Raw genomic sequence first — 16,940 nt, forward strand, 5'->3', positions numbered from 1 at the left:
TTTAGTGGCCTTTACATTTCGTGAGCCACTCATGAGTCGTGATACAGCTATTTTCCCGGTGCTACGGTTCTTTTGCTTGGTTTCTGAACATTTACTCTTTTCCCGACTAGAGTAGTGCCTTCTTAGCTTCAGAGGCGGGTGCTTCTTTTTTGACACTAACTGGTCTTTTCGGACTAAAATCGGGGGCTGTGGGACCTTCTCGTCTCTAACAGGACTGTTTTTCGCTACAGAGCGGCGCTCCGGAGGCACAATGTCCTCCATAATAGCTCTAACGACATCATCCACCTCGAGCCCAGCAGACGCGCTGAAAGGGAAATTTGATGTCGCTTCCCGCACCTTTACGGAGGTTGCGGTGTCTCGCTTAGCGTGAGGCACCTTCTGACGTTTTGTGATTGCTTCAGGTTCACATGCCTGGTTGACCTCAAATGCTCCTTTTAAAGGCAGCAGAATCTCCTCTGCATTAGAAGTCTGTGATGAGACATGTTGTACTTGCTCAAAGTTTTCCCGCCATCCATAGATTGACAGGCCGACTCTCCCGTCGCCTCAAGCTCCGCTAGCTGAAGCCGTAGCTGCAGCGTTTCTTTTTCAATTCTTTCACGCGCTCGCATGTGCTCATCACGCTCCTTTTTAATCGCGGCTAGATCTTTGGCCACCTCGAGATCTAGAGCCATCTCTTCGCGCCAGAGCTCTTGTTCGTCGCGCACCCACTGTTCCAGCGCTTCACCGCTTAAGCTTAAGCACTTCCCCAATTCAAAAAGCTCTGTGCTGTCCATGTCGGGGATTTAGGTGCATAGACAGTAACTAGTCTCGTCCTGTCGCGGACGCCAATTATTGTTAGGTTCGGGACAATAATAATAAGAGAACGAAAAACTTTCGACGAGACTACGTTCTATTGCTCCAAACCACCCAAAATAAACACAACATAAACAGATACAGAGATCAGGGAATAACAAAAGGTGAGCGTGGCTAACTCTTGGCAAAACGTTACAGTTCAAACAAAAGTAAAGAAAGTACGCGGTTTGTCACTGTGAATGGTCCACCGCACCTCACTTTCCGGTAGCACAGTCAGGGAGTGTCATCTCGTGGCCGAAGGTAGGGCAACGCGCTCCGAGCTCCCGTCGCTGAAGAGCCGACGCAGCTCTCTTGGAACGTCGCTGCCTTCTGCCGATGTCCGACGAGACAATTTGCTTGCGGGAGAGGGCGTCAGGGGTTTTGTTGTGAAGGACCTCTTGGACGTGGTCCGGGTCAGGGCACCTGGCCGCCAGCGTTCCGGTCTCTCTTCACCCTCGGTGTTCTTCTTCCGCTGATCCTTCCACCAGCTGCTGTCGCTGGCCGCGTACCATTGGCTGGTCGCCGGCGCAAGCTCGTTCCGTGGTCGCGAGCCTTCGGCGCCATAGCCGGTGCCGATGATCTTCGCGCCGCGTGCCTTGCGTCTTCTTTGTTGTCCACTTCTTCATCGTCGTTGTCTTCGTTTTCGCTCGTGACAGCTTCCCACAGCTCGGTCACTGCCCTTAAAAGGCTCGTAATAACAGCGCGAAGAAAATTCCGCAACGAACGCAGAGTGCTCCCAGGTGGACACCAGCTTGGTGCTCGGGAGTTGTACGGTTGTTCATGACGTTGCGGACGTGACTTTGCGTGTCTGCGTCCCTTTAAGGTTCTGCTCGGTCGTAGGTGGGCAGTCAGGGCCAGCCATGGAGAGCTCAGGCTAAGGGCAGGGCTATCAGTGCCGGTCAACAACGGTCAAAATCACGGTGTTGTACGAACCCCGAGCCAGAGGTGACGTCGGTGGTCTCCTTCGTAACACGCGGTCATCTTCCCGTGTTTAAGGGCACCAAAACGTATTGAAAGAACGGCGGATGCGAGGTGGGAGCCATGGCTACCCGAAAAATTGAAATATCACTTTGATTAGACGGGAAATCTCTATGATGATAATGGTGAATACGGACGCACGCCCAGCGGGAAATTGAAGTGTCAAGTGCAGTTTAACTTCTGACATTGCCAGAAGTCACACGGAGCCGTGTCCGAAAAGTATTGAGCCTGAAAAATAAGAGGAACGTCGTGTTTGGCTAGTAACTTCTAAACCACGCACGTGGAATGGGTGTGTGCGTTTATATGGTGGACCAGCAGTTCCAGCAGCAGTTGTAAGGACACCTACCTCTGCCCACAACCTAGATGAAAATATATTGGACCGATCTCAAGCTTACCGCTGTCTTGTTCAGGCTAGGATTGCACAATCATAAGTGCGCCGCAGTTAAAGTATATTCCCATTTCGGCCCATTTTGGGTCACCCTGAAAGCGGTTCGCAGTCCAATGGTATATGGCCGCATTTGAGCCTTTTGCACTCCTATATTTGTGAATGGCTCGTGGCATCGTCCCTTAAAACCTCTTTATTATTGCAAATTGTTTCAACATGGGTATCGCCAAACGTCAGGGAACAATTGATGCGATATTGATGCTCATGTTCCGTCATTTCGCGAACTACTGGAGTAAGACGAGAGCTCACTGAATGTCCGCACTGATACGCCAACTGCCCGCGACTGACGGTAGCTGGCGCTGGAAAGAATCGCGCATGGTCACGAGTCCTCTCTCCACATCCTGCCCGAGAAAGCAGCTCGGACTGCAGTGGTTTAACCTGAGAATAAAAAGCTCTGATACTTTTTACCACACCCGGTATTCTTTCGGATAAATGGAAAGGAACAGTTGGGAACGGGGGGATCGTCTAAACGCCTTGGGCTCCGTTTCTGCAGGGCCTACGGAGCTGATTCATTTGTTCAGCAGCTGGGGCTCACGACATACGTTGCTTCTCCCTGGAGAGAGAGCGTTCTCTAATAGGGAAACTGTTCAATAATTAAAAACATTGAACAATACTGAGCACAGGCTTCAAGCTAAGAATGCAGCCTCCAGTGATCACTTGAACACCCCGACACTGCGTTGGACAAACGTAGCAAGCCACAGCGAAAGAAAGAAGTAACACAGGATGTAATCATGTCGGGATTTGACAAGCTGTGGCTAAATAACGACACTAACCTTGAGGCAACAGGTTCTAAGGCCAAGTGCCCGTATCACGTGCATACGCACAGCCACGAATTGCCACAGTAACATTGCAGGTTACTTCAAGTACAAGTAACCTCCTCACTTCGATTATGTAGAAAGGCCCATTTTGTGCTAATATTTCTTTTTGTGCTAATATCTCAACAAACCGACCGGGAATAGATACATGATGGCACAATGAGCGCCTGGTGCTGGTGGATCACGGCACCAAACAAAAGGCTCATCGTTAGATGTCTATTTGTGTTACGTACCAACCATATCCTCCGCGCTAACCTTGAGATCCAGCGTAGGAGTGAACACTTCGCATGCCAGTGGAACCAGGCTGGCGTCAGTCACGAGGTTGGCGATGTAGGAGCGAAGCCGCTGGACGTCCATACCATGAGTGACCGGAATAAGCTTCTCTACGTGCTGTCGGGAAGTAAAGATGGTCCTCATGCACATTTAAACAAACAGGAAGTGTTGATTTTAGTTTACTCACATCTGTAATCACTCGTCGTCGAAGTCGCTTTTTTCTGGGTCTGCACTTACTCACTATCGAACTCACATTTCTTGTTATGTATTCACCCCTCATCGTACTCTCTGGTGAGTTTGAGTACAAATCAGTACTCTAAAATGCAATTCAAACGAACGTACTCGTAAGTGAGCACTCCGACCTATGGCCAGAAATAACAGTCATCATTCCTGCCGGCAAAGGTGGCAGCGTAGTCGTCTTACGAATGCGAAAACACAAATATGAAGCCTGTAGGCGGCTTAACAACCCGTCCCACTGCAATCCCTTAGATAACAATCTGAGCCAAGTGTGCAGTCTAAGGATCCTTCATGAGGTAAGATAAGATAAGCTAAACTATTCATATAGATTTGCAAAATACAAAATGCAATGCGAGAGCGGACGGAAGGGAAAAAAAGCTGCCTTGTGCACCTTGAGCACGCCTTACGACTTATACCTTCGCAGATCGGCTGTCTAGAGACTAATTCATGGTAACTGCCCTAACCTTTATGAGACCGACTTATAATCGACAGGACGTTTCTACCTTCAGCAGAAATTCATAAAGTCTTCGTAGAATCATTGTTTACAGCCGACATTCCTGGCAGACTCAACGTTTCTAGTAATAACGCCCCAATCGAAGCATTATCTCTGCATCTGGTAATACTACCCATCCGACATTTCGGTTCTTCGTCAATTCGTCCAGAACCCACCAATTTCCTCTCCATAAAAGAAATAAAGAAGGGTGCGCGCCTCATCACTGAAAACCACCTGCTTACTATTGAAGCTGCCACCCTGTACACAAACACCCCCCTCGTCGAAGTAATCAAAGCTATTTCAAAACCCAGCTCAGAAAACCCGCACGAATATGCAGCAGAAGTATAGATGACTACTAGACCCAGTTCTAACTCTCAGTTTTTTTGAATTTGGCTCATTTACTTGCACGTTTTCGGAATGAGTGTGATTATTCCTTTTGCGTCGACCAATGCTAATAGTTTCATGAAGCACGTTAAAGCCACCCTGCTGAGCTCTATTTTGTGCAAACCTTAGATTTACCTCCATTACATAAACGACACGGTCATTATCTTGGAGAACGGACGTGTGACTCTAGAAACGTTTATTTCCCATCTCAATTACGCATCAGGCTCATACATATTATGCCAGCATTCGAATAAAGCAGCAAATTTCCTTGACACTCCCGGCATTCTACAGAAGGGTAAGCTTAAAACCAAACATTTTATAAAACCAACGGGGAACAGCCAGCAGTACGTAGAATATACGAGCAATCACACGCGACATTGCAAGCGAGGAATCTTTGTAGGGAACCCTACCAGTTTTAGAAGATTATGCGGTGAGGACGTGACTTTGTAAAACATGTAGATGAACTCAAGTCGAGCCTCGTAGGGAAACACCACGAAAACTCGCTCGATCAGGCCTACGAACGTCCATCTACTGTTAAAAGGGACGTGTTCCTCAACAAACAGCCTCAAAACCAAAGCGCTTGTCCGCCTGCCCTAATAACTAAATTCTCATACGCGCTTCATAACATGAACAATATCCTGAGGGAATACTACCCAATTTTACCCCGTAACGACCGACTAAAAAGTCATTCCCGGAGACACCAAAGGTTCAATAACAACCTAAACCAAGGGTTTAGGAGAAAAAAACACAGAAGGTATTTTAGTGCATTCTAAGGAGCACCTTAGAAACAACCAGGAATAACCCCGTGTTTTCTACCGAGATACAAGGCTTGCAGCCATCTGAAGACAGACGGCATTGTCTTCAGAGCCAGCAAATACGTTCACAAGAATAATTCAAGTTTTACGTTCACTTCTTTAAAAATTGTGTATATGTTAGAATTATCACTATGTCTTGAGCCGAATATAGGAAAAACTAGTCAACCAATGAGATTACGTATGAAGAGCCGCGACGCCGATAATCTTAACAAAACATCCTTAGCGGTCGCGCAGTATTTCAACCGAGCACGCCAAATGTTTTGATGACCTGACGTTGTATATACTTCAGCCAAACTTGAAGTCTCCCGGGAATAGAACATGCAGAGAATACCATTTATTCATACAATCAACTCCCTGGAAACCACTGGAATTATGCTTGTAAAGCCGACTTAGAATGTTTGCGATATATATTTACAACGGCCACAGCAATAGGCATTGACTTGCAAGTGGCTTTCTTGGAGCAATATGGCCCCCCTCCCCCTGAACCCTAATTCTTTCTTTTTTAGTGCTCTTTTCTCTCTTTTTTGTTTTTCCACCCCCTTGTCCTGGCCCTGATATGCTTCTAACTTTATCTTTTAGTTTTCAGTTAAAGAAAAGGCCCTTTCTAGGAATGTTGCTGTTTGTGATACCTGCAATATCTGTTATTACTTCTGTTTTTTTTCACCTGCGGCTTGCGGACACTTCCTGGTAAAAACTTCGGTGTTCGACCTGTGACGCCACTCATTCACAAAAAGAGCGATGAGTGCTCTTATGCTACGCGCCCATTTTTTGATGCAAACACAGTAATGATGCTAGTAATGATGCTGCTACGTATGTATTTTTTTAATGCGAGCACAGTAATGATGCTGATTATGGAAACACGTACGATAACTGACATTGCTTGCTTTACTGAACGAATTTCTTTTTCTGTGCCTTTCGAAAACGTTTTCTGGTTTCCGAAATTTGCCGGAACTTGGTTTTTCTACATTATGCGATATATAAATTTTTTTCTGCTTTGCGCCACTTTGACTTCACCCATAAAAAGTTGTAAAATTTTGTAATTCTTGAGTATTGTACCGGTGACACTTTAGTTGCCTAACAGGCCATGGTCGTACGTTCGGTAATGCGCACCGTTTACATGGTATTTAGAAAAAATGACCGGTTAGGAAGATTACAACACAAATATATATTAGCTTAACGTTTTTCCTATTAGTATAGCTTTCCTTTCTTTGATATCGTATTGACACGTACTAAGGAGTTTGACAGATTTTCCAGGCATGACTGAGTTTCACGAATTCTTAAAGAAACCTTAGAAACTTACCTCAGCGTATTTACTCCACACTGGTGACTTCATCATCCCGGCGTAGATGTCAAAGAGTAGCATGCTGCTTGCGAATATCAAAAAGCATTCCCCACCTGGGGCCACCAGGTCTCCGATATTCTTGACGGCGTGACACTGATCTTGAATCCAGTGCAGAGTACCGAACGAGAACACGATCTGGAATCGGCCATTCTCCTCGATGAAGCGAGTGACATCGTCATCCCTAGTGATGTCCAATCCTTTGAACACGATCTTGTCGTGTGGGCATTTCGCCCGGGCAGTTTCAAGCATAGCCTCGGAGTTGTCGACAGCCACAAGCTTCTGAAACCCGGCCGGCAGGCTCGGCAGAAGGTGTTCGAGTGTAAAGCTGCATCGACCAAAAAAGGCGTACTTTCATTCAGCAAAAGCTGAGGTTTGGTTGAATATAACTGCTTCACGTTACCATGAAGCCAATGACAATTTTCGTTTGAAACGCTTCGGTTGATTCGATATATGTATATTTATTTTATGGTAATCAGCGTCCTCAATCTGGTGAATACAGAGCGAAGCAACAAACAGCAACCAATAAAGTCCGTCTACGGCTAACTGCAATGATATTGCAGTGGCCTTTGAACCAATTGCTTTACAACGGGACTTTCGTTCATGTGTTTGCGGCGGAACATGCGTCTCATCATACTTCCAAGTTTAATCCAGAGCAGCTTGTGAGGCACACCAGGGCGCCGCTTCTCCTGTAGGAAATGACGTGGTCGAAAACACCCAAGGGATCAGAAAATCCTTGAAGGATTGGTAGTATTTCTTCCGGAAGTACAACTAATCCAGCAAATATAGGGTATTATCGATACCGCAGACACTCCATATTTATTTATTTATTTATTTATTTATTTATTTATTTATTCGGTTGCCTTTAAGGCCCGAGGGCATTACAGAGGGGAGTGGGTACATACATACATGTACAGCATACAAATCAAAATACAACAGAAAAATTGCAATCAAGTAACATCGCTTGCTACTGGGTTGAATTAAGGCTACGTACAAATAAAATTAGTGACAGCAACTTTAAATAAAGCAGCATCTTTGATACCAACAATATCATGAGGAAGATGATTCCAATATACAGAAATTTTTGGCACAAATGACTCCTGAAAACACTTGGTGTGCGCTGGCGGAAGTCCTACTTTATGGCGATGATCAATGCGAGTGGAAACGCAAGTTGGTTGGGCCAATAATCCATTTCTGAGTAATGGATTGGTGAAGTAAATTTTATGAAATTGACACAGCCGAAACACTTTCCTGCGAAGAGACAGTAGGGGTAATGCTAGTGTGGTTTTCAAGGATGTGACGCTCGAGGTGCGATGGTAATTAGAAAGGATGAAGCGCTCTGCCCGATTCTGCACTCGTTTTAATTCGTAGATAAGCGAGTCATGACCAGGGTCACAAACAGATGCTGCATATTCGAATTTGCTACGTACCAATACTTTATAAAGTAAGAGTTTCAAGGAAACGGATGCCTGATTAAAATCTCTTCGAAGGTAGCCCAACGTGCTATTAGCTTTAGCTGCAATATATTCAATGTGTGTCTTCCAAGATACTGTGGAAGTTATGTATATACCCAGATACTTATACGAATTTACTGTTTCGAGAAGAACATTATTAATTTGATACGCCCTGATACTAGTGCTGTGACGGTTAACGTGCATGTACTTGCATTTGTTAGCGTTTAACGTCATGCCCCAAGTCTCACACCATTTCTGAACCCGATACATATCTGCCTGCAATTCTCGAACGTCTGAATGACCCTTAATTCCCCGATAAATTACGCAGTCATCTGCGGAAATACTGACTGAAGAAGTAATGTTTAGAGGCAAATCGTTTATATAGACCAGAAAGAGCAATGGTCCCAACACAGAGCCCTGTGGGACCCCAGAGCCAACTGGGACCCTGGGCGAGTCAAAGTTATTAACAGTTACAAATTGGGAACGGTTACTGAGAAAAGCAATCACCCACGCGAGGACGTTATCATCTATATTGAGGGTCCGTAATTTCAAAATGAGTAAATCATGAGGTACTTTATCAAATGCTTTTGAGAAATCTAAAAAGATACAGTCAATGGGTGTGCCGTTGTCAAGGATAGAATGCAAATCGTGAATAAAACATAATAGTTGCGTTTCACAGGAAAAGTTTTTACGAAATCCATGCTGCGAATCAGTAAAGAAAGAATGGCCCTCTAAAAATATTTCGAAGAACTGTATTCTGGATCTTGAACTTGGCACTGGTAAAATGTGTTGCTGGCCTAGTTGATGCATTATGAATTACGACATTTGCGCTAGCTGGACATACAGACGAAGGAAGACAAACAATGCGCATTGTTTATCTTCCTTCCTCTGTATGTACCGCTAGCGAAATTTTCGTAATTCATAACTTGGCATTGTTCAGACTGCCCAGAAGGGACCTGCACATCTTATGGCCTAAGCGGTTTGAAGTATGCTGGCGCTTATTGTGCGCGAGAATCTCCACGGTAGTTTAAAGCAGACGCTAGAGTAGAAGGCCAGAACACGCACATAGCTTTATGTATTATCTTTGTGCCGACCTGGGCAGAGACAGGTAGCCGCGACAGCATTTTGGCACCGGATTTATTCAGTTTGCCTAAGCACACGTGAGCTTGGGCCTGGTGAGGAACGCCCGCCGTCTTCCAGGCGTGCGATGGCTGCCTCTTCCTTCTGGGTGGCAATTTTTGTCTTGAGGGTAGCCTAGCTTACAACTCTTGCATTACGACCGACTGATTGTTTCCGACAGATTGCGATTTTCGCTGTCATGTCTGGGAAAAGATTTTCTACGCTATATTCTCCTTTTTGCAGGCACTGTCGGGAGAAGGCGGACGCTTGCTACACGAAAAGGGCATGGCAGTACAAACCAAATATACACCCAATCTCATACACGTCAAGGGAGCAGTGGGAGGCCACCCTTCCTGCCAGCGATTGCTGGTAGAGAGTGCAACAGCGGCGTCAATGGCCAGCGGAATCCTGGAATTAAGATGGCCAAATTATTACCTCCCTCGTTTTTCTTTTTAATAAAGACATTTCCGATCAATCCAGGCGTGCGCGTGGGCTTGCATAATGGGAGGAGCTCCTACTTTCGTCGTCGTTGACTTCGGCGCGGCGTTCCCTTGGCGCGCCGGTCGCTAGATGTAAGAGCATGCTTTACAGCCTAAAGTTCATTTTCCTTTTGAAATAGCTCGACAATTTGCTCATAAGAAACTGGTAATATAAAATATAATGGTATTCTGGCATCGAAAGGTCAATCCCTTCCTTATTGGTAGTCCGCATAGTTCCTGGGTCCCCCAAATGGATCTCCAATAAAGTGATTATCGCCAAATTGAATAAGAAGCTGGTGTAAGTATTTGAGCATGCAGACTAACAAATAAACGAGGTTTGATGTGAAATTTCAGATCACGCATAGCGTTCTCAAAAGCTGCGCTCGTTTCAACAAATATAATATTTGGCACTGAATGTTCACAGATGGCCAACTATGTATAATTCTGAATAATTTGAGGCGCTAAACAACGGGGACCAGAAGAAACACGTAAACACAGGCAAGGCGACACCTCCAACTAAACTTTATTAGTGAAAACCCTAGGTTAAATACACTGTTCTGACGTCAGAAAACGTCACATCAACCACGTATGCAATCCTACATGTGTCCATCTAAGAACTCAAGTTCTTTGAGTGATAATGCAACCAACGGTGTACTGATGCACTTGTTTTTTCCCGCCTTATGAATGAAGTACGCCTCCACAATCCTTCTTTTTTGCTTACCTCGGGCCTATTTTAGAAAAAACGTGGCCTGTTTTTTGAAGAGCGGAGTGCAGTCTGTACCTTGCAGAGTGCCCCTATTGCAGTGCCCAGCCAGATGGCCCTCAGGGTTGTTCTTTACTGCCCAACAATGCTCGCGCGCTACGTTGTTGAAACATCTGCCTGTTTGGCCGATATAAGACATGTTACAACTCATGGGAATCTCGTCGACAACTCCCATGGTGAATTCTGTGCATGATTCGTCGTGCTTCTTTATTCAGTATGTTCAACCACCTAGCCCTAGTCAGGTTTTTGTTCCTTATATGTATAATCTTTTTGGTACCCGCGCTAAGCACGAGGTCGCGGGTTCGATTCCCGGCCGCGGCAGCCGCTTTTCTGATGAAGGCGAAAAGCAAAAACGCTCGTGTGTACGAGATTTCGGCGCACGTTAAAGATCCCCAGGTGGTCAAAATTAATCCCTCCACTACGGCGCGCCTCATCGCCTGCGCTACGTCGGCGCGTTAAAACCCTACAATCAATCAATCTTTTTTTGGTGGCCGCGGCCATAGCTAGGGTTCAAGGAAGGAAAGGCTCGATTTCGGTGGGTGTGATGGGATCTTGATTGCACCTCACCTCGGCTGCGTTATAATATTGCCCTCATAGAAAGCTCTCGAAACACCTTTGGCAGCCTCAAAACTGGCTGCCGTCTCGGACTGGCTGATATCAGGTCATGCCTTTATGAAAGCTGGTCTCTTAGGTACTGGATCTGTAGCCAACATTTCAATTTGGAAGGAAACAGTTTCTCGCAGAGGCAATATTCACGTGTTCATTGTACTGAACGTGTGATTTATGTGCCAACAATAAGTAAACAAAAATTCCCCGCATTTCCCCGAGGGGAAGAATGTGGAAGTGCGAATGCACGAGTTGAATTTGCGCGGTTCGGTAATGTTCGCGAAAGAGAGATCACACACACACACACAACTACAAAGAAAGAAAGATGCATTTATTCACAGACACCTATTTGTGTTGTCGTTGTACTTGATTGCTAGAGCGGATCTCAGCTTTGAAATTTCGTGTCAGTACTCCTTTAAGCAGGTACATTAGCCCTTCTCACGCCCGATTCCTGGCCAATCCCCCACGTGGGTATGTGCCATGTCAGCGGCCAGGCAGCGCGCGCCCATCTCCCCCCGTTGCCAAGGAAGACGAGGAGATTCCTGGCCATATCCCCCACGTGGGTATGGGCCATGTCAGCGGCCAGGCTGCGCGCGCCCATCTCCACGTACGCGGACATCGCCGGTGGACGCAGGTTCAGGGTCGCTTAAGAAGTGCATTGCACTTAAAACCGTGATCAGTGACGGCATCACAGCTTATATGCCCTGTGCTGTAGTTCAAAGTTGCCTAGGCTGTTTCCGTTGCGTATTTGTGGAACAGGCGTGGCAAAACCTTTAGCGACCGATGCGTGATTTTTAAAAGTGCACTGTGTTTCAAAGGGTCCATTGCAATTCGGTATATATCATTGCATTTTCATATATACATTGCATTTCGTCCGTTTTAAACTCGACAACTCGATATCCGATTACTTCTACCCTCTATTAGCGCGCAATATTTTCCCGTATTCGAAATATTACAACGTATATAAGGTGCCAATAATGCAGTGATTACCAGCAAAGTAATGGCGCACCGGGTTCTGACTGTGGCAGGAGATTTGGCAATGATCTCATACATTTTTCTTCGCACCCATCTATTGCGGCCTGGGAGAAGAACTAATTGACAGCTTCCTGTGTTCTTGGTACTGATTCAATTCCCAATCCTTTTTTCATAGCACGAGTAATCATAACCTGTCCCTCTACACCAGCCATCCTGATATACCTTAATTGATTGTAATTAAGCTCTTGGTTACTGGTTTTAGTAGTTTCTTTTGCATCTGTTTTCCTTAACTATATTTGGTATTTTTGCCCTACTTTGCATAACGTCACAAAAGCCACCATCATCATCATGATTACGTTGCATCTATGTCCCCACTTCGAGTGATGCTATTTGGTAAATTTTACTTTCTGGATCTTCTTTCCGTTATTTTTTATCTCAGAACCGGATCAGGACGGTCGTTTAGATACATCTTTGTGTTCTCGTAGCATTTGTTTTTGTTCCATTGACAAAAAAAACTGCCATTACACAATTTTAACAACCTAATGCTTGTACCGCGCAATATACGCCTGTTTTATTCGAATAGAAACATTGACTTTTCTTAACGTACGCTACACGGCCAGGAATGGTCCCGCTAAAAAGGTTCTTTATAATGCTGTTTTTTTTTAAACATTACACCTTGCCTAAAATTAAACGTGCTGATCAGAACAAATTCCCTCCGTACAATATTTTCTGGTGAACTACGTGGCATGTCGGCAGGATTCAAACTACGAAGATACAGGACAAAGGCATGGCAGAAATTTTTACTTGGATTCTGAATGTCTACAACTGCATTTCGCTGCATGGATTTAGGTTGAAGAAAAAACGAACCGCTCGTGGAATTTTCCCATTGGCATGCAATACATACACCCGAATCTACAGAATTCTCTGTTCTTCTCTCACTTTCTCCATTTCAGTAGAATTGTGATCCTATCAAAGCCATCATTGTGTGATTCTTTAAGAGTGAATGTGGAAACAGAGTTATATGTTACTTACGTGCGCTCCATACTAGAGTACGCTTCGTCAACTTGGAATCGTAGATATACTAATCTAACTAACAAACTTGAAGCTGTACAAAACCGTTTTATGAGATTTATACGTTCTAACTATCATCGTACAGCCAGTAAAATCTATGAAATCCAGTCTGAACCTAACTCGTCTCGCTACACGTAGAAAGCTGTCCCGTCTGTGCCTATTTCAGAAAGTGTATCATAATAACCATGTACTCATTTCCCGCTGGACACAACCCGCACGTATCATATCTGAACTTCTTGAACATCGTCACAAAGTTCGTATCCCGCACCAAACACTGTCACCTTTTTTTTCGAAAACGTGCCGTGAATGGAACCACCTGCCTGGTTTATTATCTGACATTACTAACCCTGGCCATTTCCTGGAAGCATTGTCAAATTCAAATTTCTTGTAATTTTTTTTTGTCTTGTACTTTCTAGTAGGGAGTGCTTTTTTGTTGTGTTTGTTGTTTATCTCTTAGTATATTGTATGCTTGTGTCGATCCGTCGTTTCTGTGTTTTTTACGGCGAATGATGTGCGTTTACCATTTCTTTTCTTTTGCTCCGAGTGTGATTGCGTTTATGGCTGCGTTTATTGCATTTGCTTTAGGTTTGTGTTTAAACATTACTGTATATTTTTGTGTGTACAATGGTTAAACACTTGTCTGGTGCTTTTTACATCTTTTTTGCTCTTTTATGTGAGCCCCTCCCCTCTACAATGCTTCTATGCCCTAGGCTAAAATAAATAAATAAATGAATAAATATATAAATAAATAATAAATACATAAATAAATACATCAATGAATATATAAATAAATAAATAACAAAATGAATAAATAAAGAAATTTGAACCTTCGTGCAATGAGGTAGCAAATTTACTTGTTTTTGTTGTTAGCCTTGACATGCCCTGCGTTTTCTCCTAACGCCGCTTCAAACGTCCGTTCAATCTTATCAGGCCCCAAACTAATTGTTACTGTCCACTCATTATCCTGTAGTGTCGCCACATAGTTGAGACGCACTTTTTAATGGTCGTCCTTGTGGTGCAACGCCCGTTTAAATGGCCAGTAAAAAGTACCTATGAGACCGCCAATTTTTCGAGCTATGTATCCGCAGCCGAAGAGAGGCTCGGAAAAATTTGGCCGCGTATCTCCTACTTAGTTACAAGGAAAGGCGATTGTTACAAGAGTTACAACGCCTGCACGTGCGGGAGGAAAAGGCGCATTTTCAGGCTGGGGGCGGCGAGCACAGTGACGGCGGGACATTTGAATTGCAGTGGGTGGTAGCAGTGAGCAGAAAACCGCGCTACAACCCATTATGCCGAATCACTGCTCTGCACTTCTGACAGCTTTCACATTGAGGGCAACGGCTTTAAGTTTTCTTTAAATGAATCATCAGCGTATTTTAAATCAAGAAAACGCGGCGAATATCACTTGCGTATTGGTGTTTTACCCCAGGTAAGCGTAGCATTTTGTTTTGGCTCAATATTGTTGACAAGTATGAACATTGCCACCGGACTTAGACGTTTAGATTTGACTGTGGATTTATAAACCTGTAGTGCAGGTTCTGTTTCCTTTGGCCGGGCGCCTGAATTGAGTGACAGACAGACAGACACACAGACAGACAGGCGGACAGAAAAACAGACAGACAGACGGACACAAAAACAGACAGACAGACAGACAGACAGACAGGCAGGCAGGCAGGCAGGCAGGCAGGCAGGGAAGGAGACAGACAGACAGGCAGACAGGCAGACAGACAGACAGACCAAAATTTTCGCATTCAAGTAGCCCAAGAAAGACAACCGTCTTTAAAATTGTCCAAAGAGCATGAGATCAGCACCCAGCGACCAATTGTGATCCCTTTGTGCACACAGGTTACGGGTGAGCCTCGTAGGCACGTCGAGCCTGCGTCCTTCACCAATGTTTTTCACCTCGGGCCACGCGGCATCTGCAGCTTCTCCTGACCTGCAATGTGCACGTGATTGGCAGCAGGCTTTGTACGTGTGCACCGTGTGGCCTTAAATTTAAGCTCTTTTAGATCCACACGTGACTGTGGTGGATTGCTGTTCTTTTCTTTCAGTTTATCTCTGAGCTGGCTTACTCGGGCCTCTCACGGAGCAACCAGGGTCTTCTGCTCTTCTGTCTGCATGGGCGCTCTCCTCGGTGTCTTTTAGGCGTTGCACTGAACTTCGCCCCTCCAACCACCCTCCTCTGGCGCTGACTTCCTTCCGCCAGCTCGGCGGCTTTCGGCCTAGTCACGCCATTTTTACATACGGGGCTCCCAAGCTTCTGCATATATGTCAACGTGCTCATGCAAATTTCTCGTTTAACGAGCACCACCTGTATTCTTTTCATTTAAGCCGACAACATCACCAAGTAATTAGAGTTTCTAATAACATGGACGCACTGTAGCAATTCAAGGAAAGCAGGTTTTTTTAGCAAGTGTGCTCCTGGCTTTTAATAAAAAAGTCACCTGCAGTGAATGTTTGTTGCACACACTTTAGGTGCAGGCTTCGGTGTTGACTTCCCGCCCCTACCTGCTCGCGGACTCATGAAACCTGCGGCGCCCATTACAGCAACACCCACGCCGTCATCCGAGTCAGCAACCATGGAGACGTCGGAGTCGTTTCCTCCACCTGCAGCTGCGTCCTCAAGCGTGACAGCGCCTGAAGCTGCGGCGTCTAGTGTGACAGCGCAAGCGGGATCTTCCGGTCAGCGCTCAAACCAGAAAAGGCCTCGGCGCCGTGTCGAACAAAACGCTGGCAACGTTTCTACTCTCATCGTTTTAGTTGCGGAGGCCATTCGAGTTTTCTGGCTCCGCTCTCATCTGCGGTGGCCAAGGGCAAAGGCACAATCACTGACCTTGTATTGCCTCATCTCACGCAATGGCGATAGAAAGTGTGGCACCTAAAACTCTGGAAATACGGAACAAGGCCACTGTCTTTCAATGGAACGCCTGCGGTCTTCGGAGCCGCCTTCAAGACTTCCGACGGTTCATACAGCAGCACCGCTTTCCAATCATCGTAATATCAGAGACGCGGTTACACGCAAACATTCGGCTCCCTGGGTACACTGTTCTGCAGTATAGAACAGGTGAGGCTTCTTTCAAGAGTTCTGCTCGCGATCAGGAACGATTTGACGTACATGGAGCATACCTTGGCTCCAGACGACACAAACGGTATGTCGCAGCGACTGTTAATAGTTATGCGCAGCAATTTATCCTTATCGCGGCATACATTCCACCTGATGCTGCATATAACGTCGATAGGCTTCAGCACATCGTACGCACGACACCGGCACCGCACGTTTTAACTGGAGATTTTAACGCGCACCATCCTTCCTGGCGCAACAGTAAAACCACATTTAGAGGCACGCGCCTCTTCGATGCGGCTTGCCGTAAGGGCTTGACTGTCATTAATACCGTTGAACTCACGTTTAGCCGAGGCACAGCATCGAGCACACTCGATGTCACCATGGTCTCCCTCGGACGGTCCCGTAGGGCCCAGCGGTACGTCGACATCGAGTCACATGGGAGCGATCACCATCCCACATATATCTTGCTGGATGGTGTCTGTGGAGGCCCTTCAATCGAGAAATTCGTTTCCCGGATTGGTCTTTATATTCTGCCCTTATTGAGAAGCTCTATGGGAATTTCGAATGGTATAGTAACCTAATAGACGCCATGACACGGGCTAGAGGTTCCTATACGAAGTTTTCCAGTCTAACCTCGAGGTTCTCTGTGGCCGATGCAGAGTACCAAAGGCTCCGCGCTGTGCGTCGCAGTGCTGAAAGGGGTTCTTGCGAAACGCGAACATCCGAAGATATACAAGCCGCTAGAAGCGCACAGGTGCACGTACAGCGACATATGAAGCAATTGGCTCAACAGGAATGG

General features: G+C 45.7%; 1 protein-coding gene across 1 annotated transcript in view; it reads right to left on the minus strand.

Annotated features, from left to right (window-relative positions):
• Positions 1 to 16,940, minus strand: part of LOC144142065 (uncharacterized) — a 44,322-nt gene that overhangs the window by 7,074 nt on the left and 20,308 nt on the right. Inside the window, exons 3-4 of the mRNA XM_077673493.1 lie at positions 6,572 to 6,938; positions 3,303 to 3,459 (exon numbers count right to left, since the gene is read on the minus strand). Coding sequence (XP_077529619.1) covers positions 3,303 to 3,459; positions 6,572 to 6,938 — 524 coding nt within the window. The remainder of the gene's footprint in view (positions 1 to 3,302; positions 3,460 to 6,571; positions 6,939 to 16,940) is intronic.

Source organism: Haemaphysalis longicornis, unplaced genomic scaffold (assembly GCF_048455015.1).
Source record: "Haemaphysalis longicornis isolate Haplotype H1 unplaced genomic scaffold, Haemaphysalis longicornis Haplotype H1 scaffold_6, whole genome shotgun sequence".
NCBI classification, from domain to species: domain Eukaryota; kingdom Metazoa; phylum Arthropoda; class Arachnida; order Ixodida; family Ixodidae; genus Haemaphysalis; species Haemaphysalis longicornis.